Source organism: Nymphalis io, chromosome 2, assembly GCF_905147045.1.
Source record: "Nymphalis io chromosome 2, ilAglIoxx1.1, whole genome shotgun sequence".
NCBI classification, from domain to species: Eukaryota; Metazoa; Arthropoda; class Insecta; order Lepidoptera; family Nymphalidae; genus Nymphalis; species Nymphalis io.
Window position 1 is genome coordinate 13307724 of NC_065889.1, and position 27063 is coordinate 13334786.

At 31.9% G+C, this 27063-nt stretch overlaps 1 protein-coding gene across 2 annotated transcripts in view; it reads left to right on the forward strand.

The window, feature by feature from the left end:
• LOC126776374 (neuroligin-4, Y-linked-like) overlaps positions 1-27063 on the forward strand; it is a 75802-nt gene that overhangs the window by 40822 nt on the left and 7917 nt on the right. For both annotated transcript variants that reach the window (XM_050498854.1, XM_050498863.1), the window contains exons 2-5: positions 23692-24378; positions 24592-24809; positions 24903-25052; positions 26849-27049. In XM_050498854.1, coding sequence (XP_050354811.1) covers positions 23771-24378; positions 24592-24809; positions 24903-25052; positions 26849-27049 — 1177 coding nt within the window. In that variant the 5' untranslated portion in view covers positions 23692-23770. The remainder of the gene's footprint in view (positions 1-23691; positions 24379-24591; positions 24810-24902; positions 25053-26848; positions 27050-27063) is intronic.

A 27063-nucleotide genomic window follows, 5' to 3' on the forward strand; every position in this document is an offset into this window, starting at 1 on the left:
GTTTTAAATAAAATAAATATATTTATATAAAAGAAAATATTTCGTATAATAGCGGCAAAGGAACGCTCGTATCCAGCCAGCCTACCAAGTGCTAATACATGTTAAAGCATGCTTCACACTTCTTTTCTTAAACATTATTTCATATATATTATCTGAATTGCTTTTACATAATAATAATAATAAAGTATTCCAAATGCCTTGATAAATTTAAATTTTCTTACGCGTCATATCAGCATAAGAGCTAGTTAACGTTAACTTATCTCCTCGTGGTACGAATATAATTACACTCATAAAACTTAGACGATCGGCAACAAAAATAACTGAATTGAAGAAGTGCGATCCTATAGGATATATCCTCAGCATGGACGTGATTCTAAGCGTGCGATAGCTTAAATTTCAACTGTGTCTTTTTTTTATAACGAATGGGCCAGCGTTTGACCGTTGACTTGCCTGATGTTAAGCATCGACACGGTCTAGGATGTAGCACGCTTACTTATAAGAAACCTGTTTACTCTGGATTTGAAGATACCAACATTGTAGCTATCAGGAAATACGGATTCAAGCAAAGCATTCCATAGTTTCGCAGTGCGAATGATGAATGTGGATTCAAAGCGCTTCGTACGTAGGCGGGGAATTTCCACTGTGTACCTATGGTGCTTTGGTCGCGTTTGCTTGGCCGTTCGATAGTAAAAAGGGGCTGGAGGAATCAGTTCGTGTACTTCCTGAGCACATTCTCCGAAATGTGTCTACTGCACTTAGCTCGTGCTAAGTGACGTAAAACAGAGGTACTAGAAACTACGGTCACTGTTGAAAAGATAAGTGTAAAAGGACACAAATATGCATGTAACTACACGGGTAAAATAGAACACGTTAATACATTTCTAATTTGTGTCTTACATGTATCAAATCTTATGGACTTGCACAAAAACCTACCACAGGAGATATAATAAAGAATAACTAATAATACATCCGTTTTCTTTGTTTTTTATTTTAAAACAATATATTTTTTTCAAATACCACAATACCTGTGTTTGTCACATTTATTTTTTCAAGCCAAGTCAAGTCAAGCATTTTAACACTTTTATCTAATCGGCGCAAGAACTATGCATGCAGTCTTTACTTTCAAATGGATGTACATAAAATTTTCCTAGTTTTAGTACGTAATTTATTAAGATATTATTTTTGTAACATCCGCTAGCAAACCTTTAATAAATAAATACATAGCTCAACACTATAAGGCGTAGCTTACTCTGAAACATGGTGACATGTTTATGGGTCTAAAGTATTGTGGCTGGTTTATTTAAATGGAGCGGTTCACATTAAACACGGTAAACTAGTCTTCTGCGACTGTTTTACTGGTACTGTTTGTGTGTGTGTGTGTGTTGCACATAATATGACGTCACGATTTAGTAGGAACAGCGTTTGCATAAGCCCAGCTTAAGAGTTCTGCATTTAAATCGACTTATTTACAAAAACAGGCAATATACATATATAAAGTGTTTTAAAGTATACTAAATAGACATGAATTAAGCGTGAAACTGTTACGATTTTGAATGGTTGATTAAACAGCAGTAGAGATGAAATTCCTATAACTTTTTACTGGGATAATGCTATAAGATTTCAAAACGAACAAACACCGATCGGGAAAAAGTCATCCACGAATGGAACACACGGACTTTATAAGTAACGGTCAGAGTAAGTAGGCTCACATTATACATGAATAATTAATCTTGCTGATTTCGATTTCAGAGGGTAATGACCTATTGTAAATATAGGTACGATATAATATATTAAATACTATTATATAAATTGTGGAATATATAATTTGTTCAGCGCCAAGCGGCAGGTGAAACAAAGGTGCCTCAAGATAGACGTGACTTTAAGCTAAGCATATGCTGATTAAATTTAAACATTAATTCGATACCTATATATATATATATTTCAAACAATACAAATTAATTTGGTTATAATTATAATTTTCACTACACTAAGGTTTTAATTTAATTATTCACCACTAACGGTTATACGGTTAGTAATTTTATTCGATTGAATGCACCAAATTACGGCTATTGAACGCACGATTGACACTAACTCTGTAATTTTCGGTGCTTCATTATGTTTATTCGTTTGAAGTAGTATTGACATTTTGAATTTCAATTGATACTGTTATTTTAAAATATATTAATAGATTATTAAGTAAAAAAAGTAAAGTGAAATTTACAGTCTTACTTTAGCTTATGACGGTAACCTCCTCGCTCCTTGATTAGGTTTTGAGCTTATTGTATCATCTTCAATGCGAGTTGGTTCTCCCCATGATGTTGTGATCAGCTGAGATTAACTATGGGAAACCTGCTGCATGTGTTGGATAAAATTCTTCCAAATTATTCAGAAATTGAACTTAATATAACGTTAATTTCCTCTTGTTATTATGTTTTAATTGAATTACAGTAATGACGTATGACAAGATAAATAATAATGTTGGTGTCAGAAAGTTATCGATCACTTGATTAGTAATAATTAATTTGAAACTCACCGCAGAACACTGCCATAAAATGTCAAATAATGGTATGCGACATTGATTATAATAATTATAACATTTGAAACACAAGTATCAATATAGCATTTGACTGCCTCGTTGGTTTAGTGGCTTGATGTAAGACCGTAGAACCGGAGGTCCTGGGTTCAATTCCCAGGTCGGGCCATTAAAAAGTTATTAGGTTTTTCTGTCAGAAATTTCTCAGTAGCAGCCCGAAGTCTGGAAGTTGGAAGTGTGTTCACTCCCGTGCCTCAGAAAGCACGTGAAACCGTTGGTCCTACGCCTGAACTCTTTCCGGTCCTGTCGGATTGCCATCCCAACGGATTATGAGAGTTAGGGAATAGAGAGTGCATTTGTGTTTGCGCACATACCTGTGCACTATAATATCTCCTGCGAAGTTGGCTAATCTCTCTTGAGATTGACCGCCGTGGCTGAAATCGGTCTCGAGGATATTATTATTATCAAAATAGCATATCACCAATTCGATTTTTAAAATTCCTCTAGTGTGATACGAAGTGATTCCATATATTGTATTAAGAATAATATAAGTGTGAAATTAAAAAAAGTTAAAATAATTATAAACATTATCCAAATATAATGTTGAAATGACGAATAACTTTTCAAAATTTTAATGTTTTCGTAACCCAGTTGCAATTAGCTCAGTCAATTTCCGTCTGTTTACACTAGCAGAGCAAATTTTTGACTTGTAAATTTATTTTGCTTCTTGAAACAACTTAGTGTCGACATTCATTTACTATATAAATAAATGTTTTACGTTCGTATGTGTATTTATACTTCTACGTACGTAAAAAGACGATCTAAAAATTTAAATGTTCGATTTTCAAAGCAACATAAATTTATGTATGTTATCTTTGTATATAAAAATTATGTCATTCCTAACATTTACGCTTAAATTATTACATCGTAACAAAAAACCACGTCTCGTTTACTTGATACAAATTAATTAAACCAAAAGACTTTGCATCAAAAAGACTTTTTAATTTTAAGTGTTTCTCTCTCGAATATATTATTTTTACAAGATAAAAATTTTCCAGAGTACATGGAATAGACATTTTAATAAGAAATCTAAATAAAAATAATAACATAACAGTTTATTTTCTTCCACCAACCTGCATTGGAGCAGCGTGGTGGAATAAGCTCCATACCTTCTCCTCAAAAGGGGAGGAGGCCTTAGCCCAGCAGTGGGACATTCACAGGCTGTTAGTAATGAATTAACGGTTTATTTTTTGCATAAATGCGAAAGTCAGTTTGTTTGTTTCGCCTTCATATTTCAATTACTCAACTCATCATCATTTTATTTTACATACACGTTCTCAGAACAGAAAAAAGATATTAGGTACATAGCTCCTTATATATAGACTGCATAAGATAATGTATTACTTTAAAGCTCATATGATTATAGTTTTTTATTTATTGTATTGTTATATTATGATTAGATGATGCAGATGACCAAAAAATGATGAAGCCCATCAATAACAATACAGATGTAACTGATTTACAGGAAGATAAAAAGAGATTTACCAACTGGTGTAGTGTAAATAAAATGTAACTCAATATCAAAAAGTGTCGACCACGTCCAATTCACTCGAAATAAAACAAACAAAAACCAAACAAATTTCATAGATTCTGTCCAGATTGAACAATTATATAACTTTTGTGTGATTTTGAAATTATACTAGACTTTAAACTACGATGTGATGTGCATACCTTGAATAGTGTTTCAAAAAGATTTAAATTATTAGGATTTGGCTTAAGAAATGCCAAAGATTTTATGAAGCCGTCCACCAAAATTACATTATTTAACACGCTTGTCCGTCCTATTCTTGAATACAATAGTATAATCTGGTACCCACATTATAATGTATACATTAAAAGACTGGAAAGCATCCTAAAACGTTTTCTCTGCCACCTGTCATACAATGAATCTAGCCTTAAAAGTATTTCTACCTACTGTGATAGGCTTCAGTACGATAAGATGACCTCCTTAAATTCCAGAAGAAAAATAACTGACATGCTTATGTTGTATAAATGGAACATTTGATTGTAGCGACTTGCTTTAACAAATTAATCTTAATGTACCTCCTCGCTTACCTCGTAGAAACGTTTACAATCACTTTTATATTTCTACATCAAATTCAAATCTTGGACACTATGCTGCTTTGCCAAGGATCTGCAGGCTATATAATGCATTTTCTAAACAGCACACTGACTTAGATAATTATATATACCTCAGAACTATCTAAGTTTAAAAAATACCTCAAAAAATTGTTTCTCAATACATAATGCTTTGTTTTTTTTTTTTGTTTGTTTAATGGTTTTTTTTTTTTAATTTTATTATTATTCGTTATTTTAATTTTAATTTTTGTAGCTATTTTTATATAACACTTAACTCACATTTGCATAATTAGTCTTAGCTTAACCATTGTTTACCTTTTTTATAGTTCCTATGTTTTATTGAGTACCAGTATGTAACATTTATTTTATATTTTTTAAAATTTCTGTTTAGTCATTATTTATGTGCTTGCTGTGGTCTCCTTTAATTGAAGGTGCACACATATTTTAAAACATCATTCCACGGTGTAATAATAATACTCGTAATACTCGTAAGTGTGTATTCTTTGTTGGAGATCCTTAATAAATAAAAAAATGATGCAGTAGCCTACTTTTATAGAATTTATTTTATTTTGAATGTCGAAACTATCTCTTACAGCGTAAGCTGTGTCTAAAAAATTAAAGAATAGCTAAAAAGTATTGACAATAGTTTGTCCATCAATTTCAATCCAGTAAATGCGCTTACAGTTTTTTTTTATCAAACGTTCCATCCTCCCATTTGCCAGAGATACGCAGCGTTAGGGACCTCACGATGAATAAATTTTACATCACCCTAACATTCGCAGCGGTTTTGTCCGGGCATTTTTTTTTGCAAGAGTTTAATTTGAAACGAAATGGCTTTCGCGAGTTTAGCGATGCAATTTTTTTTTCTTCCGCTTAATTATTTTTATGTTTAATTTATAATACATGTATTATTTTATGCTTGCTAAAATTAATGATACATTACATTGTTCTGCTACTCTGTCGAAACGTTAGTCAAAATTAAAAAAGTATCATATTAAAACTTAAATAAGATATATTATGTGGACAATATAGATATATATATATATATATTGTCCACATATATATATATATATATTATTGTATATATATATATATACAATAGTATATATTCAGTATGTACCCTGAAAGTCTAAATTAGAAGTTTGACATCATGTTACAACAATCAAGATAACTATCTATTGATGATGATATTTACTATTACGAATGATCACGGGTTCAAGTTTTCACATACTAATCGCACAGCTTGAGCTTATAATTCATCTGGAGGAAAAAAACTTCCATGTTTTCAAATGCATATAATTCTGCGACTCGTGTTTTCGTTTGCCTGCCCTTGACCAGCTTGGTGGAATGACCTTTAAACTCTATTTGAGAGAAGTTGGAATTTTTAAACACCTATACTCACTTACTCTATATCCACGATAGAAATGTTGGCGTTCATGACAAAATTTTTGTAGCTTACCTTAGGGCCACATTTAATTATAATACGTATTTATTTAATTAATTTTAATTATACATCTGACTTATAACAACAAAGTTGGTCGTGCATTGGCGATGTAAGGAATGGTTAATATTTCTAACATCGCCGATGTTAATGGGTGGTGACCTCTTAATATCAGGTGGTCCATTTGCCGTCCTACCTATAAAATAAAATAAAATATAAAATATTTACTTATATAATTAAAAAATACATAAATGACATTAGAATAATACAAAAAAACTTGACTTTATAAATTTTTTGTGTTCATTTCAGTGGAATCACTGAATGTTAAAGTCTTGGGTAAAAGTCGTTTGATTTGCATACAAATATGAACACCGCCTCTAGTGTCTGTCGGTATTTGTCGTTTTCTTGTTACTTTTTCTTCGACTATTAGAAGTCATTGAGTCGTGATGATCCAGTGGCTTAAACCCGTGGATGTAAACCAAATTTATAATTATAATTTCAAACCTGGGAAAGCGCTACTGAAGTTTCATTAAATTTTTGTTCATCTTGTGTTTTTTTTTTATATAGAATAGGAAGGCGGACGAGCATATGGGCCACCTGATGGAAAGTGATCACCAAACGCCCTTAGACATTGGCATTGTAAGAAATGTCAACCATCGCTTATACAGCCAATGCGCCACCAACCTTGGGAACTAAGATTTTATGTCCCTTGTGCCTGTAATTACACTGGCTCACTCACCCTTCAAACCGGAACACAACAATAACAAGTACTGCTGTTTTGCGGTAGAATATCTGATGAGTGGGTGGTACCTACCCAGACGAGCTTGCACAAAGCTGTTTGGCGGTGAGGTAAGACTTCATGAAGAAATTTATATGTACTAGATGAAATATTATTCTACACGCATTGGAGCAGCGTGGTCAAATAAGCTCCAAACTTTAAAATGCAGAAGGGGCTTAGCCCAGCAGTGAGAAATTTAAATTCTATGTTGAATACAAAAATGGATGGTGGAAAATCGTGATCGATTTTAATCCACCACATATATTCCTCTGTAGCCGAGATGGCCCAATGGTTAGAACGCGTGAATCTTAACCGATGATCGTGGGTTCAAACTAAGGCAAGCACCACTGATTATTCATGTGCTTAATTTGTGTTTATAATTCATCTCGTGCTTGACGATGAAGGAAAACATCGTAAGGAAACCTGCATGTGTTTGAGTTCACTGAAATTCTGCCACATGTGTATTCCACCAACCCATACTGGAGCAGCGTGGTGGAATAAGCTCCAAAACCTCTCCTCAAAAGGGAGAGGAGGCCTTAGCCCATCAGTGGGACATTCACGGGCTGTTACTGTTTGTTTTATTAAAAAATATATTGCGACTTTGTGACCTTTATATTGTCATGCTTTTTAATATTTAAGTTAAAAAACTTTAAACTTTAGTTAAAAATTTGCAAGTCATAAGTATAATGACTAAACATGTATATTATGTTTAAAGCAAATAAATTTAAAAAAATATACCAAAAGTAGATTTTCAACCTCCAAAAGACAGTGCAAAAGAAACAGGTTGTTAATGTTCCCTTGGCAAATTTTTGTAATCCTAAAATTATAGATCGAATGTGACGCTCCTTGGCAATATAAAAAAATTATACATTAAAATAACATAAATCAAATTATAGATAATAATTTCAACAAATGTAAATTTCGTATATAATGATTCAAGTTAGAAGTTAGAAGAGAGATATATATAATGTTTCAAGTTAGAAGAGAGATATTCAGAAAACTGGAGTAATTGTAATGCTGGAGAGTTATATTTTTTGAAGAACCTCATTAATTACCGGTTCCTGAAAGTAAAATCAGGTTAAATATTTGCAAGTATATGTATTATGTTTATGATATGGCTTTGTAAATTTACAATAATAAGACCAAGCTGCACGACACACCAACGATTACTTATCTAAGTACTATAAAAACACTACATACTTACTAAACATAGAATTTAAAGTAAAATCTATATTTATAATAGACTTAGAAGATAAAATTCTAAGTAATGAAACTGAACATCAAAGAACATTATTTATTACTATTAAAGGATTTATTTCTTTGAAATACATTCAACGTTTAATAATAATAATTAATCTATATTTTGTTGAGTATCATAGCTGAACTATTGATTTAAGCATTTAGTAGATAAGGTAAATATTTAATCACAAGCAATTATCCATAAAATTATTTGATATAAAATAGCAGTCTAGATCTAATTCACGTGAAAATTTCACTATATTTAATTTCGTTTCAGTCAGTTAGTGTTAATGATACTGTTAGAATGAGTAATGTATTTAATTGATTTTAAAATTTGAATATAATCAATTGCGTCGTAAATATAAAAAAATATACCAGAATACATAGGTCATACAGACATACCGCCAAAAAAAATGTTTTAATATTACATAAAATTAAAATAAGTAAATGTAAAATAAAATATATATAAACAAAATGTAATTAAAAGTAATAACACCAAAAAGCTTATAAGGCTGCTAATTCATATGCCTTCTGAAACCTGGTCTGGGGCTTATGATGTGATTATTTATGTTCTTTCAAAACAAAATCAGTAGAAGTAAGGAACATAAAACGTTTTTGCGTCTGTTTCTCATCCGCTATGACGGGTTGCTATTCATTCTAATAGTTCACTGTGTTCTGATACCTAAGTCTGACCTATCTCAAAAATTCGTACGCTATTGTTATTATTATACTTTTTATAATGGTGGTTAGACCACGCCAATGGCACAAACAATATATGTGGAAAATTCGTGGTAGTTTCCAATTTGACTATCACTAAGTAAATAATGCTTCCATTTTGAATAAAGTATTTTGAATTTTTTTTAATTTTCTATCAGTTTAGAATTTCATGGTTTGATGTGGCTGCACGTTTTTATTTGCAAAAACGTCACAATCAAAACGTTTTCTCATCATCTTGTTTTGTGTATGTCGTCTTTATTTGTTAGTGTCAATTGATCTTAGTGGGATTCTGGATTCATTAGCTGGTCCGTGTATTATTATTGTATTATTGTCCTGATATTATTCTTTTTATTTAAAAAAATACCTACTTTTATGAGAATTTTAATTCGTTTAAATTGTAAGTAATACTATTTTATTTTAAAATGTATTCATTGAAATTGAAAACCAAAGGATCAGTCTAGAAGAGGAAGCTTCGCTTTAAAATTTTAAAAGCTCGCCTCAACATCATTAAGTTGATTAATCCTTTTGCGTATCAGAACAAGCAGTCGCTATCGTATTAACCGGTGAGGTAGAAACTTCGGAAGTGGACTTGATCAATATTGCACCGCAAACATTTACTCTGGAATATAAACACTCCAGTGGTAACTCGTTTCGCCGAATCGCAAGCACAAATACGAAATGTATGTATCCGGTTTCGAATTTTGAGATAATTTTAGAAATTATCTTAATTATATTTGTAAGTATATATTTTTTACCTCTTGCCTATAATAATAATTGTTTATCACCGTACAGCTTGTTGCATACTTTTTATTATATAATGTCCTCTAGTTAAGGTTTGTCTGAAATAGGTTGCTGTTTTTGCATTAAAACCACTTCTTTATCTTTTTTTTGTATAGCGTGTCTGTTCCACATTTCTTAGCGTATAGAAAGTATATTTTTTTAAAATTGAATTTATTTATAAATAATTGTCATTTTGTGTTAATAAGAACCACTAATTCCGAGATTCTAGTTTCATACCCCGTGTCCGCCCATTAAAAGTTATTTGGTTTAAATTTTGGTTTTTATGTCAATAATTTTTAGTAGTAGTCTTAGTTTAAAAATTGAAAGTGCTTTCACTTGGAAAAATTGTAACCGGTCCTGGGTCTGAACTTTTTCTGGTCATGTCAGATTTTCCATCCTATGGGCTGATGAGAATTAGGGAATAGAAAGTGTTTGCGTAAATGGACTTGTACCTACACTGTAATATCGCACACTCAGAGCAATAAAGGCGCAATTACGATTAAAGGAGTGCTGGTGCATAATATGTCCCGTAAATTTGGTTAGACTTTCATGAGAGGCTGCCTTGGCCGAAATCGGTCAGCAGAATCTCATCAGCATCAAGCCTATCGTGGTTTGTTATTCGACCAGTAAAATTCATAAGTCCCGTTTAAAGGGTAAATAAATTATACGCAAATATACATTACATAATATTGAGATGTAACTTCTGTTTCCATCTGATTGTCGGCATGTTTTTGGTATATGGTATGGTAAATATTACAATACCAATATGAACAAAATGAATGTAGAAATGAACGGAGGTGATCACATACTATATGAGCCCATTTGATATTTCTTCTCTGAAATTGTACGTCAACACTTAAACCTTATGTACCTTGAAATTTTGTGCTACAATTTAGTATTTGGGGCAATATTGAGTTTAGAAGTGACGTGAACTAATATATACAAAGGTAGGTTTACAGCATAAAGCGCGTTAGAGCGTTAGCCGTATAAATGGAGCTGAAGTTTTGAAACCAGAGTAACGTTAAACGTTCTAAGCGCTTTATTATGTCTGAATACTGACTGCAAGTTTTTTTTTACATTTAAATACATTTTAGAAAACAGATTTTTCAAAATTTAAAATTATAAAATTTGCATTAGAATAGCTTACCTTGAGAACTTCTAAAAATAAAATTATCATAACCGCGTGAAATGACGTAATATCGTTATGATCGTAAGAATGCTAGCATTACCTCGTTGAATCGCAATTCGTATTATCTGAGTGAAAAATGAACCAGCCACCCTGTCACCAGTGGCGGCAATAAGACGGGGTGTTATGTGTTTTAAAAATGTATTTACTTTTACTCAAATATTCAAGGGTTTCAACTTAGAAGAAAAACAAGATATAATATGGAATTGGGAACGAATAATTTGCGTCATATGTTCGCTTCAACATTTTCAACTTCGATCTTTGATATTGTTTCACTGGAAACATCTGAGTTAGTGTGAGACAACACACAATATCAATATGCTAAAATGGATCAGTTAATATAGCAACAGAACATGAGTTTTTACTAAAATTCTTAGGCTCAACCATGTCATCAGAGTTACCTAATATTAGTTTATCCTTATATCGCTAATGCGCAACCAACCTTGGAAACTAAAAAGTTATATCCCTTATGCTTGTAACACTGGTTCACTCACTCTTCTAACCGAAACACAACAATATTGAGTAGTGCTGCTTTGCGAAAGAATTGATGAATGGGGTTTTAGGGAATCTATTTAGACCGGCCTGTACTTAATATGACAAAACCAATTCAAATTATGGAAGTAAGCAGATATAAGCTTAAAGCTTTCGCACTCTAGAAATTTAAGCTTTTTAAGAGTCATTCGTATTAACATAATAATTAAAATCTCTATCAGCTTTTTAAGAGATGTGTTTACTAACATTCCAGACTTTTAACAATGTTTTATACAAACTTGAAATTAGACAAGTATTGGTTATGGATTGTAGGCGTCTGCTAAAATATGATTTCCAACATACTTCTAACTAAGCGAAAGCGTCCAACGTTAAAAATAAAATCTAAATATTAAAAGTTGATTAAGATATTTTCTTTTAAGCACATTATTACACTTCAAAGTCAATGATTTAAGTTTAAAAAAATTTTTTTTTTTATCTTTGAGATAGTTCCTGTAAGAGGTCCTCGATGATTATTTAGCGATATTTTACGTACATTATATGTTATCTGAAAAAGCGATGTCATAAAACACCTTTAAATAAATAGCTTTCATATTTTAAACCCATTATTTCACTATCTCTGGTCATAAAACTGCAATTGTAACGTATTTAATTTGAAATCATATTTCAAATGCAATAAGAGTTATATTTTGTCATTGTTGATAATGGACTTCCTTTTACTTTATAAGTCCATTGTCGCGTTCCACAAAGGAATGAATGCAGCATCAGGCATTAAGTTACTTTTATGGTTTCATTGTTTGACAAAATGTATAATCTATATCCCACTAATGTCATGATAATTTTTATCTTATTTTTGTAGAAAAAATAATTCGTACCTCTTACGAATAAAAGAAAATGAATAAGGCGAAATTTTCGTAGTATAAATAATTTTGTTATTGGTTCAGTGAAAGACATTTGCATAAAGTTTTCAATAAAACTCTCGCTGATCAAGAATTTCAATTTCTTTTAATGGAATATATCCGAGATCAGTTTTAGCATGAAAATTCAGATTTTACATTTCTATTTCATTTGCCAATTGCGGCGCCGTCAGACTGATTTTAATATCATTAGCATACATTATAATCATAGGAGATATATTTTATTACTTGATATTTTACTTTAATATTATTATGATTGTTTGGTGTTTTGCAACATGTTATAGGATGATCTTCTTTAAATTTTATGTTGTGTTTAAGATTATTTTGGAGGTTGCCCTGTACAAATTGTTTTATTCCCAAGACGAGTTATCTCCTCGATTTTCTTTAAATATGTTTATATGATATTTAATATACATACAGAATTTAGCTATTTTTAAATCTCTATTCCCATTTTTGAGAATGTTTATAACCAATTCTACAAAAAGTTTGTTGTTTTGTTATTTTTGCGGTTAAGTTTCTGTTGTTTTGTTGCTTTAAGGCCATCCAGTACGCGATCAACAAAATCAAGGTTTTTCTACTTTACACGTAATATTTTAGAAAGCAAGACATAGTATTCATAATTTTTGGATACTACCAGTTTTTTTTGACACAGGATTTATTATCTTATGCCGTAGGTACAAGTGGTTATTATTGCAAGTAATATATCTACTAGTATGTGAGTAACCAGTGATAAAGGAAGTCTACAATGTTAATCATGATATCTGATGTCAGCAATTTGTTGTCTTGGCTCGGACCATGCGATAAATGGCACAACGCCAATGCTATGAGGAATCTGAATTACAATATTACATGAACGACCGTAACTTATAGCTGATAGCTTATCATTAGAATCTTATTTGAGATCATAAAATAAAATATCGTAATATTTTATTGAAATGACGTTTTACGTAATATCGGTATAATGATAATTATTTCTCAGTTATATATGTAATTTTAACATAAATGATTCGTACTTTTTTGTGTAAAATTTAAATTATTTACAATGCAATATTTTTTATTTATTTATCATGACAACCTTTATTACTTTTATCTAGACGTTATACGAAGTTGGACGGGCAGCTGGTAATAAGTAAAATTATTGTTATTTGAATATTTCGCGTTACTAAGATCCTTCTTTTTAAAATCGGCTTAAAGACTTCAATTATCTAAAACAATAACAAATATTTCTCAAAAATCTCCTTTTAAGCCGGAACACAACAATACCAAGTACTGCTTATTTGCGGTAGAATATCAAATTGTTTTTTTTTCTTGTTAGTTTTAAATAATTTCTATCAGCTGTATTGCATTCTCTCTTTTATTGATAATATAATTCATGAAATAAAATAGTTATAACTGTAATATTCTTCATGATATATAATTATAATCTATCATAAAGGATCAGAAAAGTATCTTTATCATTCGTGATGTATGTCTACTCAGACAACCCTCTTTGATGTGTTCATTGGTTTGTGATGATACCGGGTGTGATCATTTGTCAGAAGTTATTCAAGCGTATCATATAATATTTCCTGTATCCTCGATGGGTATGTTAAATTTGGCTTGTTAAATTGGGATAGATATTAATGAAAAAATCAATAATGTCTGTTTTAATAATTTTGAATGTGTGCATAAATTGTAAACTATGACTTCTAGACAATGTATCATTCAGGGCACTTCACAAACTCGTCTGGGTAGGTACCACTCACTCATCAGATATTCTACCGCAAAACAGCAGTACTTGGTATTGTTGTGTTCCGGTTGGAAGGGTGAATGAGCCAGTGTAATTACAGGCACAAGGGACATAACATCTTAGTTCCCAAGATTGGTGGCGTATTGGCGATGTAAGCGATGGTTAAAATTTCTTACAATGCCAATGTCTAAGGGCGTTTGGTGACCACATACCATCAGGTGGCCCATATGCTCGTCCACTTTCCTAATCTATAAAAAAAATAAAATAAAATAAATATACTTATAATATATATTACAACAAATGCTAAGGCTTAACGCGCTTGTGTGTCTATGTTCATTAATAATAGATAGGTAGAGATGTTTATTGTAATAAGAATTTAAAATCAGTTTATATTTTATTTTCATTTGTGTAGTGTGATTATAAATATGCATGTCTTTGGAATAAGCTCCAAGCCTCCTAATAAAAAGAGGAGAGGAGGCCTTAGCCCAGCAGTGGGATATTCACAGGCTGTTACTGTCTGGTATGTTTTTGTTAGAATAAATTATTAAACTATAGGATGATTGAACTGTGATTTAAATTATAAATATTTTAATTCAAATTTTAATTATGCAACTCGGATATTGAAATGAAATTGAACATAACTAAAAGGCATACAATTAATATATAGCAACAATTACATACTTAAGGTCCTGGTTAGATGAAGTTGCTTTGTGATACAGACGTAACAATTACTAACAAAGGCGACAGAATCAATTGTTTCCAACAGTTAAACTTTAACATTGGCGTATTCATCCGCAACATATAACGAGAATCTCAAAGTACCCTTAAACTTATCTTTAAGCACTTGCCTTTGATATAACATTCTTTGTTAGCATTGCCAAGCGAATTTAATTTGTAAGTCTAGGTAATTAAGATATATATTTCTTTAACGGTGTGAAGTATTCGAGACACGTATAGTAAAAGATTGTGAACCGTGCCATAGTGGGAATGCTTGCTTGCAATTCGATCACATTCTGCCCACTAGACCGCGTTTTAATAAAACTCTTATTTTTTTTCAATTTATGTTGATTTCATAGTATTATTTTCCTCACTTTTGGTTGTTTTTTGTCACTGTAACTGTTTAAAAAATGGATCATCCATTTTCATGAAATATATCTTGAAACCTAGTGGTAGCGAGGGCCTTGTGCAGGCCCGTCTCGGTGGGTACCCACTCATCAGCCGCTAAGCAGCAATGCTTAGTCTTGTTATGTTCCGGTTTGAAGGGTGAGTGAGCCCATGAAACTACGGGCACAAGAGACATAACATCTCAGTTCCCAACGTTTATGGCGTATTGGCGATTGGCGAAACACATGTATTTCTTTCCACAGAAGCCACGAGGATGGTATGTAAAACTGACAAAAAACACCTTTTATAGGAAAAGGAAAAAAAATGTTAATAGCGCTTAGAGAATTAGAAAAAGACGCTTATATGGTAAATCAATTTTACATATATTCATTGTATCTGATAATACTTGCAATTTGTTAAAAATATATATACCGTACTGTTATTTACAATTAAAAAGTAAATGGTTACACTTTAACTAGCTAGTCCAAATATATTAAAATACGAAGATGCGTCTCGTTTACCTTGGCTTGAACACTTTTATTTAAAAAAAAAAAATTAACAAATTCCATCGAGAATATTTTTTTTTATAAAATTTTTGTTCTATAAGTTCATATTATCTGTAAGTACAGGTACAAGGGACGTAAGATCCGAAGTTTGGTAGCGCATTAGCGATGTAGGAAATGGTTGGTATTTTTTACATCACCAATATGTATGGGCGGTCGTGACCACTATGTTTTATAAAAACTATATATAATGATATTTAATGGTATGCGTATTTATATATTATCTAAATAAACGTATTTGCCTAAACCGAAATCATGTATCATTTCGTGTTACGCCTTATTGTAAGAAAAGTGTATGACACAATATTTTAATATTATTTCATTGTAATGGGTTCGTGTAATAACTTCGAATATAAACAGCAGCGCTTAAGTCAAAGTCGAGTTATCCATTATATGATATTGTAATACCGAAAATATTATACAGCTAAGGCTAAATGTAAGCATTTGAATATTATTTATATTCATATTATTTGACTTAAATCATTCCCGTAAGAAGAACAATATTATTTGAAATGGTACATGCTACATGGTACCATGCTACGGTGCGTGATGAACGCGGACCAGCCCTTTTTTTTCACGCAGTGGAAACCTTCAGAAAGGTACTTGGCTCCCATGGGAGGGGACCGGGTTATGTGGAATTCTTACCCACTAAAACCACTGCGATGGCCGTCCTCGACACGTGTTGATATAACGCATCCACGGCCCCTCCCGTGCTGTGCTCCGCTTGGTGAAGCTCTCCACAAAGGGCGAAGGTAAACTCGCCCCCCACACTCCTCGCTAGTGCGTATGGCAGCACGAGGCCATCCCAGCTGCCGCCCTTTTCAGGGCCGTCTGAAATAGGACACATGAGGCCCCCACCTCACGCATACACGGCCCCAGGGTTACGCCCTATCTTTTAAGCCCCGGGCTTTGAGGCTGATGGAGGGCTGAGACGACGCCGACTCTTTCTGGATCATGACAGTCTCACAGAAGGAGGCTACGGCCCTCCACGCCAACTTCCTGCGGAGCATCGCCGACACGATTGCTCGCAGGGACATCTCTTGTCCGACTATACGGACCAGGACCGGTCGTTGCCTGCGTAAGCTGGAAGGTGACTCGTCACTTTCATCTCATCCAGGTATCGAGGGCTGACAAGATCGCTCCAACGACGCGTTTGCGCGCGTACCGTTCTTCGCAGAAAAGTTCGCGGACCAGCCCATACCAACGCACCATGGGATGTCGTGACGAATACGCCGCGAGTCGATAACTTTAAAAATGCAGCGACGTTTAACGTAAGACTCGATCAAATGTAATATAATTATACATATATTTAGATGAAATATTAAACATTAGTTTGTCTATCATTAGTTGTTACGCTATTCTATGTATATGTATATTTTTAAATGTATTATGTGTTATATTCAGCGTAAACAACTGGTGGTAAACCTTTAATAAATAAATAAATAAAATAATCTGGCAACATGAACATTGACAGATCTTCATGACAGGAAAATGATACGCTTTTAATATTCTCACGGGGCATTGAATGGTAAATTATATTGTAATTATATTTTACGATGAGAAATTGTATAAGAATTCTTTTTCTTTATTATCTTAAGATCGTTCTGAGTTGAGACAATGATTGACTCAACTGTGTTGTTTTAATAAGAAACGAAGTCAGTGCGCATACATATCTATAAAGTTACTAATTGTATTAAACAGTAGTAAAATAACATCTTATACTAAGAAATATTATAAATATGAAAGTGAGTTCGTTTGCTTATTAAACTCGGCGTCGTAGCTACTTAGAAGATCATTATAAAATTTGCACACACGACAGACGTACAAAACCTGCATCCAGCCCCTCATACGCGATCGAACATACAAAGTACATAATTAGTAAAACTAAAATGGATTTGCAAAATACAAAATTCGAAATCGCATTATTAGGAATGCACTATTTGAAAGCAGCACATCGACTTTAGCACGACGTGATCAGTTCGGATCAGTTAAGCTCGTAATCCAATAACAATGGCGTCAAATGAACAGCTGTATTTAATTCGGTTCAAAATTGTGTTTCGTTCGTATCAACTAATACGCTGCGCATATCACGCTTATATGAGATAAGCCAATATTTGCGATTAGCTTCTCGTTTGATTTCAACTCGTATGACACTTCTAAGCCAATTATCATAATTCGACAGATGAGGTATCGTTATGTGACGTCACTCTAAATTAAACATGATGCTCTCTAATGACCAACGACTACAGTTAATCTCTATACCTACGTATATGTATAAAATTAAAATCGATACGTATAGTTTTCATATTACATTATTAACATTTAATAGTTTTTTGTGTACTGATAATAATGTTAGAAATAAAAATTTCCAACTCTTCATATCAAAGTTACAGTACAGTCAATTCTATAAAAACCAAGCGAGCTTATGTCTGGCGTCTATCCGTTCGCTGGCACATCTTATCTAGCCACGTCTCTCGAGTGGGTGCATACAATGGGAGTTGTCGTTTACAGATATTTATTCGAGAAGCATAATATGTTAGAAGCTATCTATGAAAATGATTATTTGATTAAAACAATGGTGCTGTTGGTTTTTTTTTTATTAAATAAACATTAAAGTCAAAATCGTCAAATAAAATTAAGTTTAAATCGTCATTCGGTTGGTTTTTTTTTTTTTTTATAGAAAGGAAGGTGGACGAGCATATGGGCCACCTGATGGTAAGTGGTCACCAAACGCCCTTAGACATTGGCATTGTAAGAAATGTCAACCATCGCTTATAGCCAATGCGCCACCAACCTTGGGAACTAAGATTTTATGTCCCTTGTGCCTGTAATTACACTGGCTCACTCACCCTTCAAACCGTAACACAACAATATCAAGTATTGCTGTTTTGCGGTAGAATATCTGATGAGTGGGTGGTACCTACCCAGACGAGCTTGCACAAAGCCCTACCACTTTTATACAGAAACAGCCTGTGAATGTCCCACAGCTGGGCTAAGGCCACCTCTCCCTTTTGAGGAGAAGGTTTTGAAGCTTATTCCACCACGCTGCTCCAATGCGGTTTGGTTCAATACAAATTTGGCAGAATTTTAGTAAAATTAGACACATGCAGGTTTCGTCACAATGCAGGTTTTCCTTCACCGTCAAGCACGAGATGAATTATAATCACAAATTAAGCACATGAAAATTCAGTGGTGCTTGTCCGGGCTTAAGCCTACGATCATCGGTTAAGATTCACGCGCTCTTACTACTGAGCCATCTTGGCTTGATTTTTATTACCAGAATGAAATTGACGTTTTGATAAATTTTCTATACGATAACTATCAAGATGTCAAACGACTTTATAAATTCGTAGTCGATTAGCGATTAAAATGTTGGCTAATAATGATTAAATGCATACTACCTCCTTTAGTTTAGTAATAATTAGTTTTACTACTAATAATTGAAAAAAATATTTCTACGACTTTTAAGAAATAAATAAAAAATATCGGCAAAATTTACAAATTTGTGCGAGAAACGCCAATACCGTATTTTATTATAATAAATACGATTTTCTTACCAGCTATCGAAACTAGATTGCGAAGCGAAGCTTTCAATTTAGTTCATATTCTAAAATGTCGATTCAGAAGTAATTTTACAAGCCTATTTATATAAAGTATGATTTTGCTTTTATCGCATATCTTTATTGTTTTACGGTTAAGCTGACAAAGAAAAAGTATAAGACAATAAAAAACTCGATACAGACTACATCATGATGAAACGTATAAAATTTATGCGCGATATAAAAAGTTTCGCGGTGGATTCAATCTGTGACGTCAATCATGTCAAATGACTCGTAAAAGTTACGAGGGTTATACATAAAACTATTCAACTTCCTGATATGTTTTTTTTCATATTCAATTTCATTCAACTCTTCTGACCTTGATCAGAAATGTTCGTTATATTTTACGAAGCGCGGTATAATTATGAATGAAATTTATATTATGAAGATATCCTTACGGTACGAAAAAGTGACACGTAATTTAAAAAAATAGTAATATATAAACTGTCTGTATATGTCCGCCATTACGTGGTAAAGTCTTTTCTCCTTTTGAGATTTAAAGTTTATTCCACTACACCGTCTCAATGTGTGTTCAATTTATGTAGTACACATAAGACAGATTTTCATTCGACACATGACGCGCGTGTGAGTGTGTTTGTGGCTCTCATTTTTAAAACTACAGATCCAAGGTTGTTTAGTCAGAAACCCAATGTTGATATGTCGTGGTTATGTTTTACATCGCGGAACCCTACCAAGTACATATTATTTATTAAAAACTTAACATCAAATTCTTAATAGTAGAATGTTAAATTTTTATTATTTGAAAGGTATTTTTTGAATCGACGCTGAATTTTATCAGTCAATAGATGTTTTAAAATAACGAACTTAAAAATATATTATAACGTTTAAAGCGTGAGCAAATATCGCAAAGCTAAGAATATCGCTTAGAGTTTGTTGATCTGTAAACGAAATTGTTGTAGAAAATATACAAAGGTCTCCTTAGAAATTAATTCGCAAAACTTAAAAGTAAATTAAAATAAACACAAGGTCATAGATACTTTGTTAAGAAACAATCTTTTGCGATGTTTAATATATTTTATAAAAAGCTTAATAAAATAAAATTTTATATAAACTTTTGGATTTGTATTGTATTTGAAGTACCAAGAATTAGGTACCACGAACTCATCAGATATTCTACCGTCAAGCAACGATGTTTGGTATTGTTGTATTCCGGTTTGAAGGGTGAGTGAGCCAATGTAATTGGGACATACAAGGGACATAACGTCTTAGTTCCCAAGGTTGGTGGTGCATTGGTGATGTACGCGATTGTTTAAAATTTTATTACAATACCAATGTCTATGGGTGTCGGTGACCGCTTTCCATCAGGTGACCAATATATTCGTTTACCTATATAATATATAATATATATATTTCATATATGAAATATATATGAATATGAATAATATGTTTACCTATATTATATTATATAATATATATGAAAACAGAACTTATTAAATTGAAATTTAAAATATGATAATACAATCGTTTATGTTATAATAAGCTTATTTACCGTTAACTACGAATTGATTGCAACGGCGTTAATTATTGCATTGTATAAATAATTCGATTTGTAATTGGGCATCGTGTGTCATTCACTCGACTAATTGCGCTGGCGAGATAACTCCTGCAATAAACTGATGGATTAATCGGATTCCGCATTGTGTAACGTCAGTATTTACTAGACTTTAGATAGACGTTTAATTTATTTTTATTAAGTCTAGTGACTTCTGTTCGGAAATTGACATTCTCAACGGAAATAACCAACTTGCGAGGACATATTATAGTGCCCAAGTGTTTGTACAAACACAGATCCACGTCACCATTAAAATAGATCGACAAAACAATACGATAAAAAATGAATGTAAAATATTTGATGTAATTATTACATTATATAATTTATAGCTGCAAATTGTAAATTATATATTAATATAATGCTTTTTACTAAAATGCTGTACCATAATAATTATGAAAATAATTACGTCACGTATTTTCAATTTGTGTATATTTGAATTTGAATACGACTTATATTTAAGAATCAAATTCAATGAGAGTTCGTATTATTTTTATAAGTTTAGCCAGCGATGATTTAACTGCATTCACTCCATGATGACAACAATTGTCGTTTCGAAACATATCGAGCATATTATCTCGATAAAAAACATAAGTTAAACCAGAATAGATAATCATATTCGTTTAATAAAATCAAAACATTCTCTATTTAAATGATCTCATAAAGTAATAGCCTGTGAATGTCTCACTGCCGGGCTAAGGCCTCCTCTCCCTTTTTGAGGAGAAGGTTTTGAGCTTATTCCACCACGCTGCTCCAATGCGGGTTGGTGGAATACACATGTGGCAGAATTTCAGTGAAATTAGACCCATGCAGGTTTCCTCACGATTTTTTCCTTCGCCGTCAAGCAAGAGTTGAATTATAAACACAAATTAAGCACATAAAACCTCAGCGGTGCTTACCCGGGTTTGAAACTACGATCATCGATTAAGATTCACGCGTTCTTACCACAGGGCCATCTCGGCTTAAATTATAAAGGCACTTTTATATCGTCAAGATTGAATAAAATGCCAACAGTTGTTTTGGAACATAATATACTTAGAAAAGCAATGAAACTGAGTAGTCATCCTATATACAATACACTAATTTTAAAAAACAAGAGTTACTTCTATGAAGTTTCTAAGAACATTAGGTCGATTTTCGGTAAAGTATTTAATATCTTCTCATAGCCAAAGGAAAGCTGTTAAATACTTTTAATTACGTAAACATCAAAATCTAGTAACACATTCACCCGAGATATAAAATCACAATAGCTTTCTCGAGGATATTTTCTATATTAAAAGGCTACTAAAACGTTTAAGTGCCGTTGCGTCATGAAAATAAAATTTGATTATTTGAATAAAAAGCGTACCTTATTCATTGAATCGTACTAATATTATAAAAAAGACGTCTGTTGGTCTATCTATCTTTTGTTTGATGTGACAGATTTTCAGTAAAACACATGCTGGGTGCATGAAGGTTTCCTTACGATGTTTTTCATCATCGCCGACCACGAGATGAGTTTTATAAACAAATTAAGCAAGTCAGTTATAAATATTTTTGTGTAGAATAATTAATTGGTCAAATAGTTTTGGATATATTACTAAAATATAAATATATAATAGAATTAGTTTTCAAGTATTATTAAAAATAAAATATAACTAAATATATTTAACTAATTCATTTTAAATTGGTATGCAAAAGTTTTTGTAATTTTAGTTGAAAACTTGTTACTTCAAATTAAAATTTGTATTTGAATTTTGCTTTGTTATTTTAAGTGAGCTTAATATTTAAAACGCTTCAAATGTACTTACTATAAAATACACTGTTAATTTCATTTTGTTTAAATATTTTTGTAATTGACTATTTATTTTAATGAACCATACTTATTTTATCGTCGTGTTAATTTATACACGATTAAATTAGTAATTAAAATGAAACAAGTAACACAAACCTTTTGTCATTTATAAATTAATTGAATAAATTATATTTTCAATTACATTCATTTTTTGCATATTAAAATCTATAATTCTTTTGATTATTTATTTGATATCGTATATAGATGCAATTATGTGATGAAACGAACAAGTAGATTAAAAATACTACTATAAGTCTTACCGTAATTCCACGCGTTCGTAGTATGTTAAGTAGGTATTTTTAATTTTTATTTGTATATACTTATTTAAGAATGTTATCTGATTGTATTGTCGCCACCGCCACATTGGAGTGTACGAAATATTGACGCACTCTAATATAAGATATTATAATGCAACAACCTTGGGAAATAAGATGTTATGCCCTTGTGATTACACTTACTCATTTATCCTTCAAACTGGAACACAATAATATAAAGTATTGGTCTTTGGTGGTAGCATATGAGTTTAATAAGTGTTATCTACCCACTATGGCCAACTAAAAGCCCAATGACCGAATGGCAACCGAATATAGAAATAACTTATAAAACACTTTATAATTTTAATTTAAAATTTTCAAAGCCAAATTTTATATTAAATTCATTAATATAACGTCCTTATAAGGGTTAACCTTTAAATATAATAGATATCAGATTATTATTACAATTAGCCTGTAATGTTGTCAGCAGGGACAGCAAAAGTTTTAAGTCCTAAGCGGTCTTAAGCTGATCTAATGTGAATGTGTAGTAGAAACATAATAATATACATGTAAAACATGTGTGGACCAACTGAGTAACACCTTGATCATATTTAATTAATTATCTGCGCAATACATTAACAAAGAAAAATATATTATTAATTTGTACGAGTATCGTTATACATATAGAACGAAAGTAACTTCATTTATTGTGAATAAAATGCTTTAAAATTGATGAGATGAAAATGATTAAAAGATATTAAAGTTTATATTGTACAATGAGAAATCATACAATACAAATTTATTTCTCTTTTGTTTCAGATGCCGTACGAAATGTTTGAACCGAGCTACATACGGACATAGTGATAAATTCAATAAAAAAATGATAACATGACGAAATATGTTTCCAGTTGGACAGTTTCATAAAGCGCAGAATAAAAACGGGGCGATGCTTCAATATGACAAACGTAAAAGTGATAATGGAAAGAGTAAAATATTTGCTAACAAACTAGTCTATTTCAATTTATATTCGTTTTTATTGATATTTTTCCTATCTTTACAAAAAGCTAATTCGAATACGACAAATATGAATCAACACGGCGATAATGTTATCAAAATAAGCGATGAAAATAATTTTAACGTAAACAACGTACAAAACGATTCACCAAACGATGATTACGATGAAAATGATGAAGAGAAATATACAAATGTCAATTTTGAAAAGAACCCCTATTATAATAACGAAAAAAAAATTCCACATCACAGTGACTCTTATAATCATGAAAGAAACGGTTACAGTGACTATAGTGATTATAAAAGATACTATTTAAATCCATCTAATCCATTACCTAAGTCTAGTGTTAAATTTAAAATAAGCAGTAGGATAGTTCAGACAAAATATGGAAAATTACAGGGGATAGTACTGGCCATGGATGAACACAGATATTTAAGTCCACTCGAAGTGTTTTTAGGTGTGCCCTACGCTACGCCTCCCGTGGGATCTAACAGGTAAGATGAAAAAAAGTTAGATTAAACAAAACCTATTTATTTTTATTTTATTACATTCCTAACAAGAAAATAACAACACTTGAATGATATAAAAAAAAACTTAATCAAGTAAAACAATAATATTTACATATAAAACAAAGTTATTTCTTAGCTATAATTTGAAGAATCTTTAAGAACATTAACAAAAATAGACGTTTCTCTATTCCTTTTTAGGTTTAGCCCAACAAGAACGCCTTCACCCTGGGATGGTGTGAGAGTCTCTGATCGTCCAGGTCCTGCCTGTCCTCAAAAACTCCCGGATCATGATGACGATCGGATTCTATTAGAAAAAATGCCCAAGGGCAGACTAGATTACATAAAAAGACTGATACCTTATCTTAAGAACCAAAGCGAAGATTGTCTTTATTTAAACATTTTTGCTCCCTTGCAAAGTGAGTTTTAGCTACCTATAATGTAATATAATAATTGTTTCAGCAATTTACTCGTTCAAAATATTAATTTTATATTATATTTTTTTGTTTAAGTGGATGAAACTAAATTGGCCCTGCCTGTACTTGTGTATATTCATGGAGACAGCTACTCAATGAGCTCGGGGAATCCTTATGACGGTGCGATACTCGCTAGCTATACGGACCTCATCGTTGTGACTTTAAATTTTAGGCTTGGTGTTTTAGGTAAGATTCTGAGGTAACAGGAAAATAATTTTAGACCCAAACTTAGACAGACAACACTGAATTTTATTTTAATATTACGGCGAGGATGAAATAAAATATTGTAAGCAATTTTTAATAATAGTCGTCCTAGCTGTAGCCCCAAGAATTTTACGTATATTTTGTTCATTGAATTTAAAGCAACAATGTTTCATAAAAAAGGTAATTAATCAAAATACTTGTACATTCATCATCATCATTTAAATTTATTTCAAAAGGAATACCGTCCACCATAAACATATTGTCTCAATCATACCAGACTTGGTAGTAGTTGGGAGTGAACAATAAAACATCTCTAAATTGCTATAATTAAGATAATTTTCTGGCAAACGTACAAACTCATTAGTCGTGACTTGAATCGTTGGGAATTATTGGCAAAGGGCAACAATCTTTAGATGAGTTATTTCTTCGAAGTTGCGAGCGTGTAATTCTTTTAATTAATAAATACAATTAACTCTTTCTTATTTAACTCTTGCAAAATCTCATTAATTCCATGTTACAGTTAACAGGAAAGTGATTAAATTTGTTTTAATTTGTGTAGCAACCTATACCCCAATCTGTTATGGAACGCAGATTGATTGATATAATTATATATCGTTTTTTTATGTCTTCTAGAAACATTTTCATTTTTAAATATAACAAGTGTTTATTATCACTAAATACAATTTAATCATTTATTGGCAGCATGATACTCGTAAACGGACAAACGACAACGACAGCGATGAAGAGATAGGCAATAATTACAAAACATTTGTTTTTAATAATATAGAGCATAATTATAGAATATTATTAATAATTTTAAAACTAGCTAGGTTATATACTAGGCTAGGCTATTGTGTGTAGATTAAAAATAATGCGAAATATTTTATACATTTATTCCATGAATTCCTTTGGAGTACTCCGGGAATGAACTGTCTGAACGAGTTATTCGAGTACATTATAAATGCAAATAGGGGTGAAATTGAAAGGCAAATGTGGATACATTGATAAGGAATACGATTCGACTAAAATGTATTTTGTCTGGCTTCCTTCCATGAAATGAGATGGTTATTGAATGTTGTACTGCTAGTGAAATCAATGTTGCTTGTGATTCGATAAATAAATCGATACGATTCTAAAATCGAGTTTCGCTCTATCGGTGGTTTTCAGCTCGCTTGCGACAAAAAGAAACGCATCAGCTTTATATCTGGCTGTGTTTCAATTGAATAGAAACGTACAAAATGAACTTCGGTGTATTTTCTTTTAACTTTGTCTACAAAAATACATTTTTTAACTATTTTGTATAACGATAGTTCATTAATAATATATGGGTACTTAAATAAGTTATAAAATAATTCAAAGCGTTTTTTCGTTATAGCTATAAGTTATAAAGAAAAAACGCTTATTAAAACAGTAGTATAGCACAGTTAAATAGCATAGTATATTAAATAATATTGTAACCCAAATATTTCTTATAACCCTATATGAATAAAAACTTTTTCCTTTGCTTTACACGTGATAAGTATGATTTATTTGTATTTCCTATTCATGTGTAATAAATTCTGAACTATTTATTTGCTGACAACATTTTATCATATTTCATATTTGAATCTTAAATATGATACTCGTTACTTAGATAAAGTAATATTTCCATATATTGAGCTGGGGAGCTCAAGCCAAATTCAAAATCAAATTTCGTTAGCGTATTGAGAAGTGAAAAATTCGATCCCTAGCCTCATAACTCACGCCACCCAACTGAAACTGCTGCGTAAATTTCGCAGGATTCCTAAACGCAAATCCGACTCCGCACTTGAAGGCTAGAGTGGCAAACTACGGCTTAATGGATCAAATAGCAGCATTGCATTGGGTACAACAAAACATTGCTTTATTTGGAGGTGACCCGACAAACATAACCTTAATGGGTCACGGATCTGGAGCCGCTTGTATCAATTTCTTAATGATTTCACCAACAGTTATGCCAGGTATATTTGAAAAT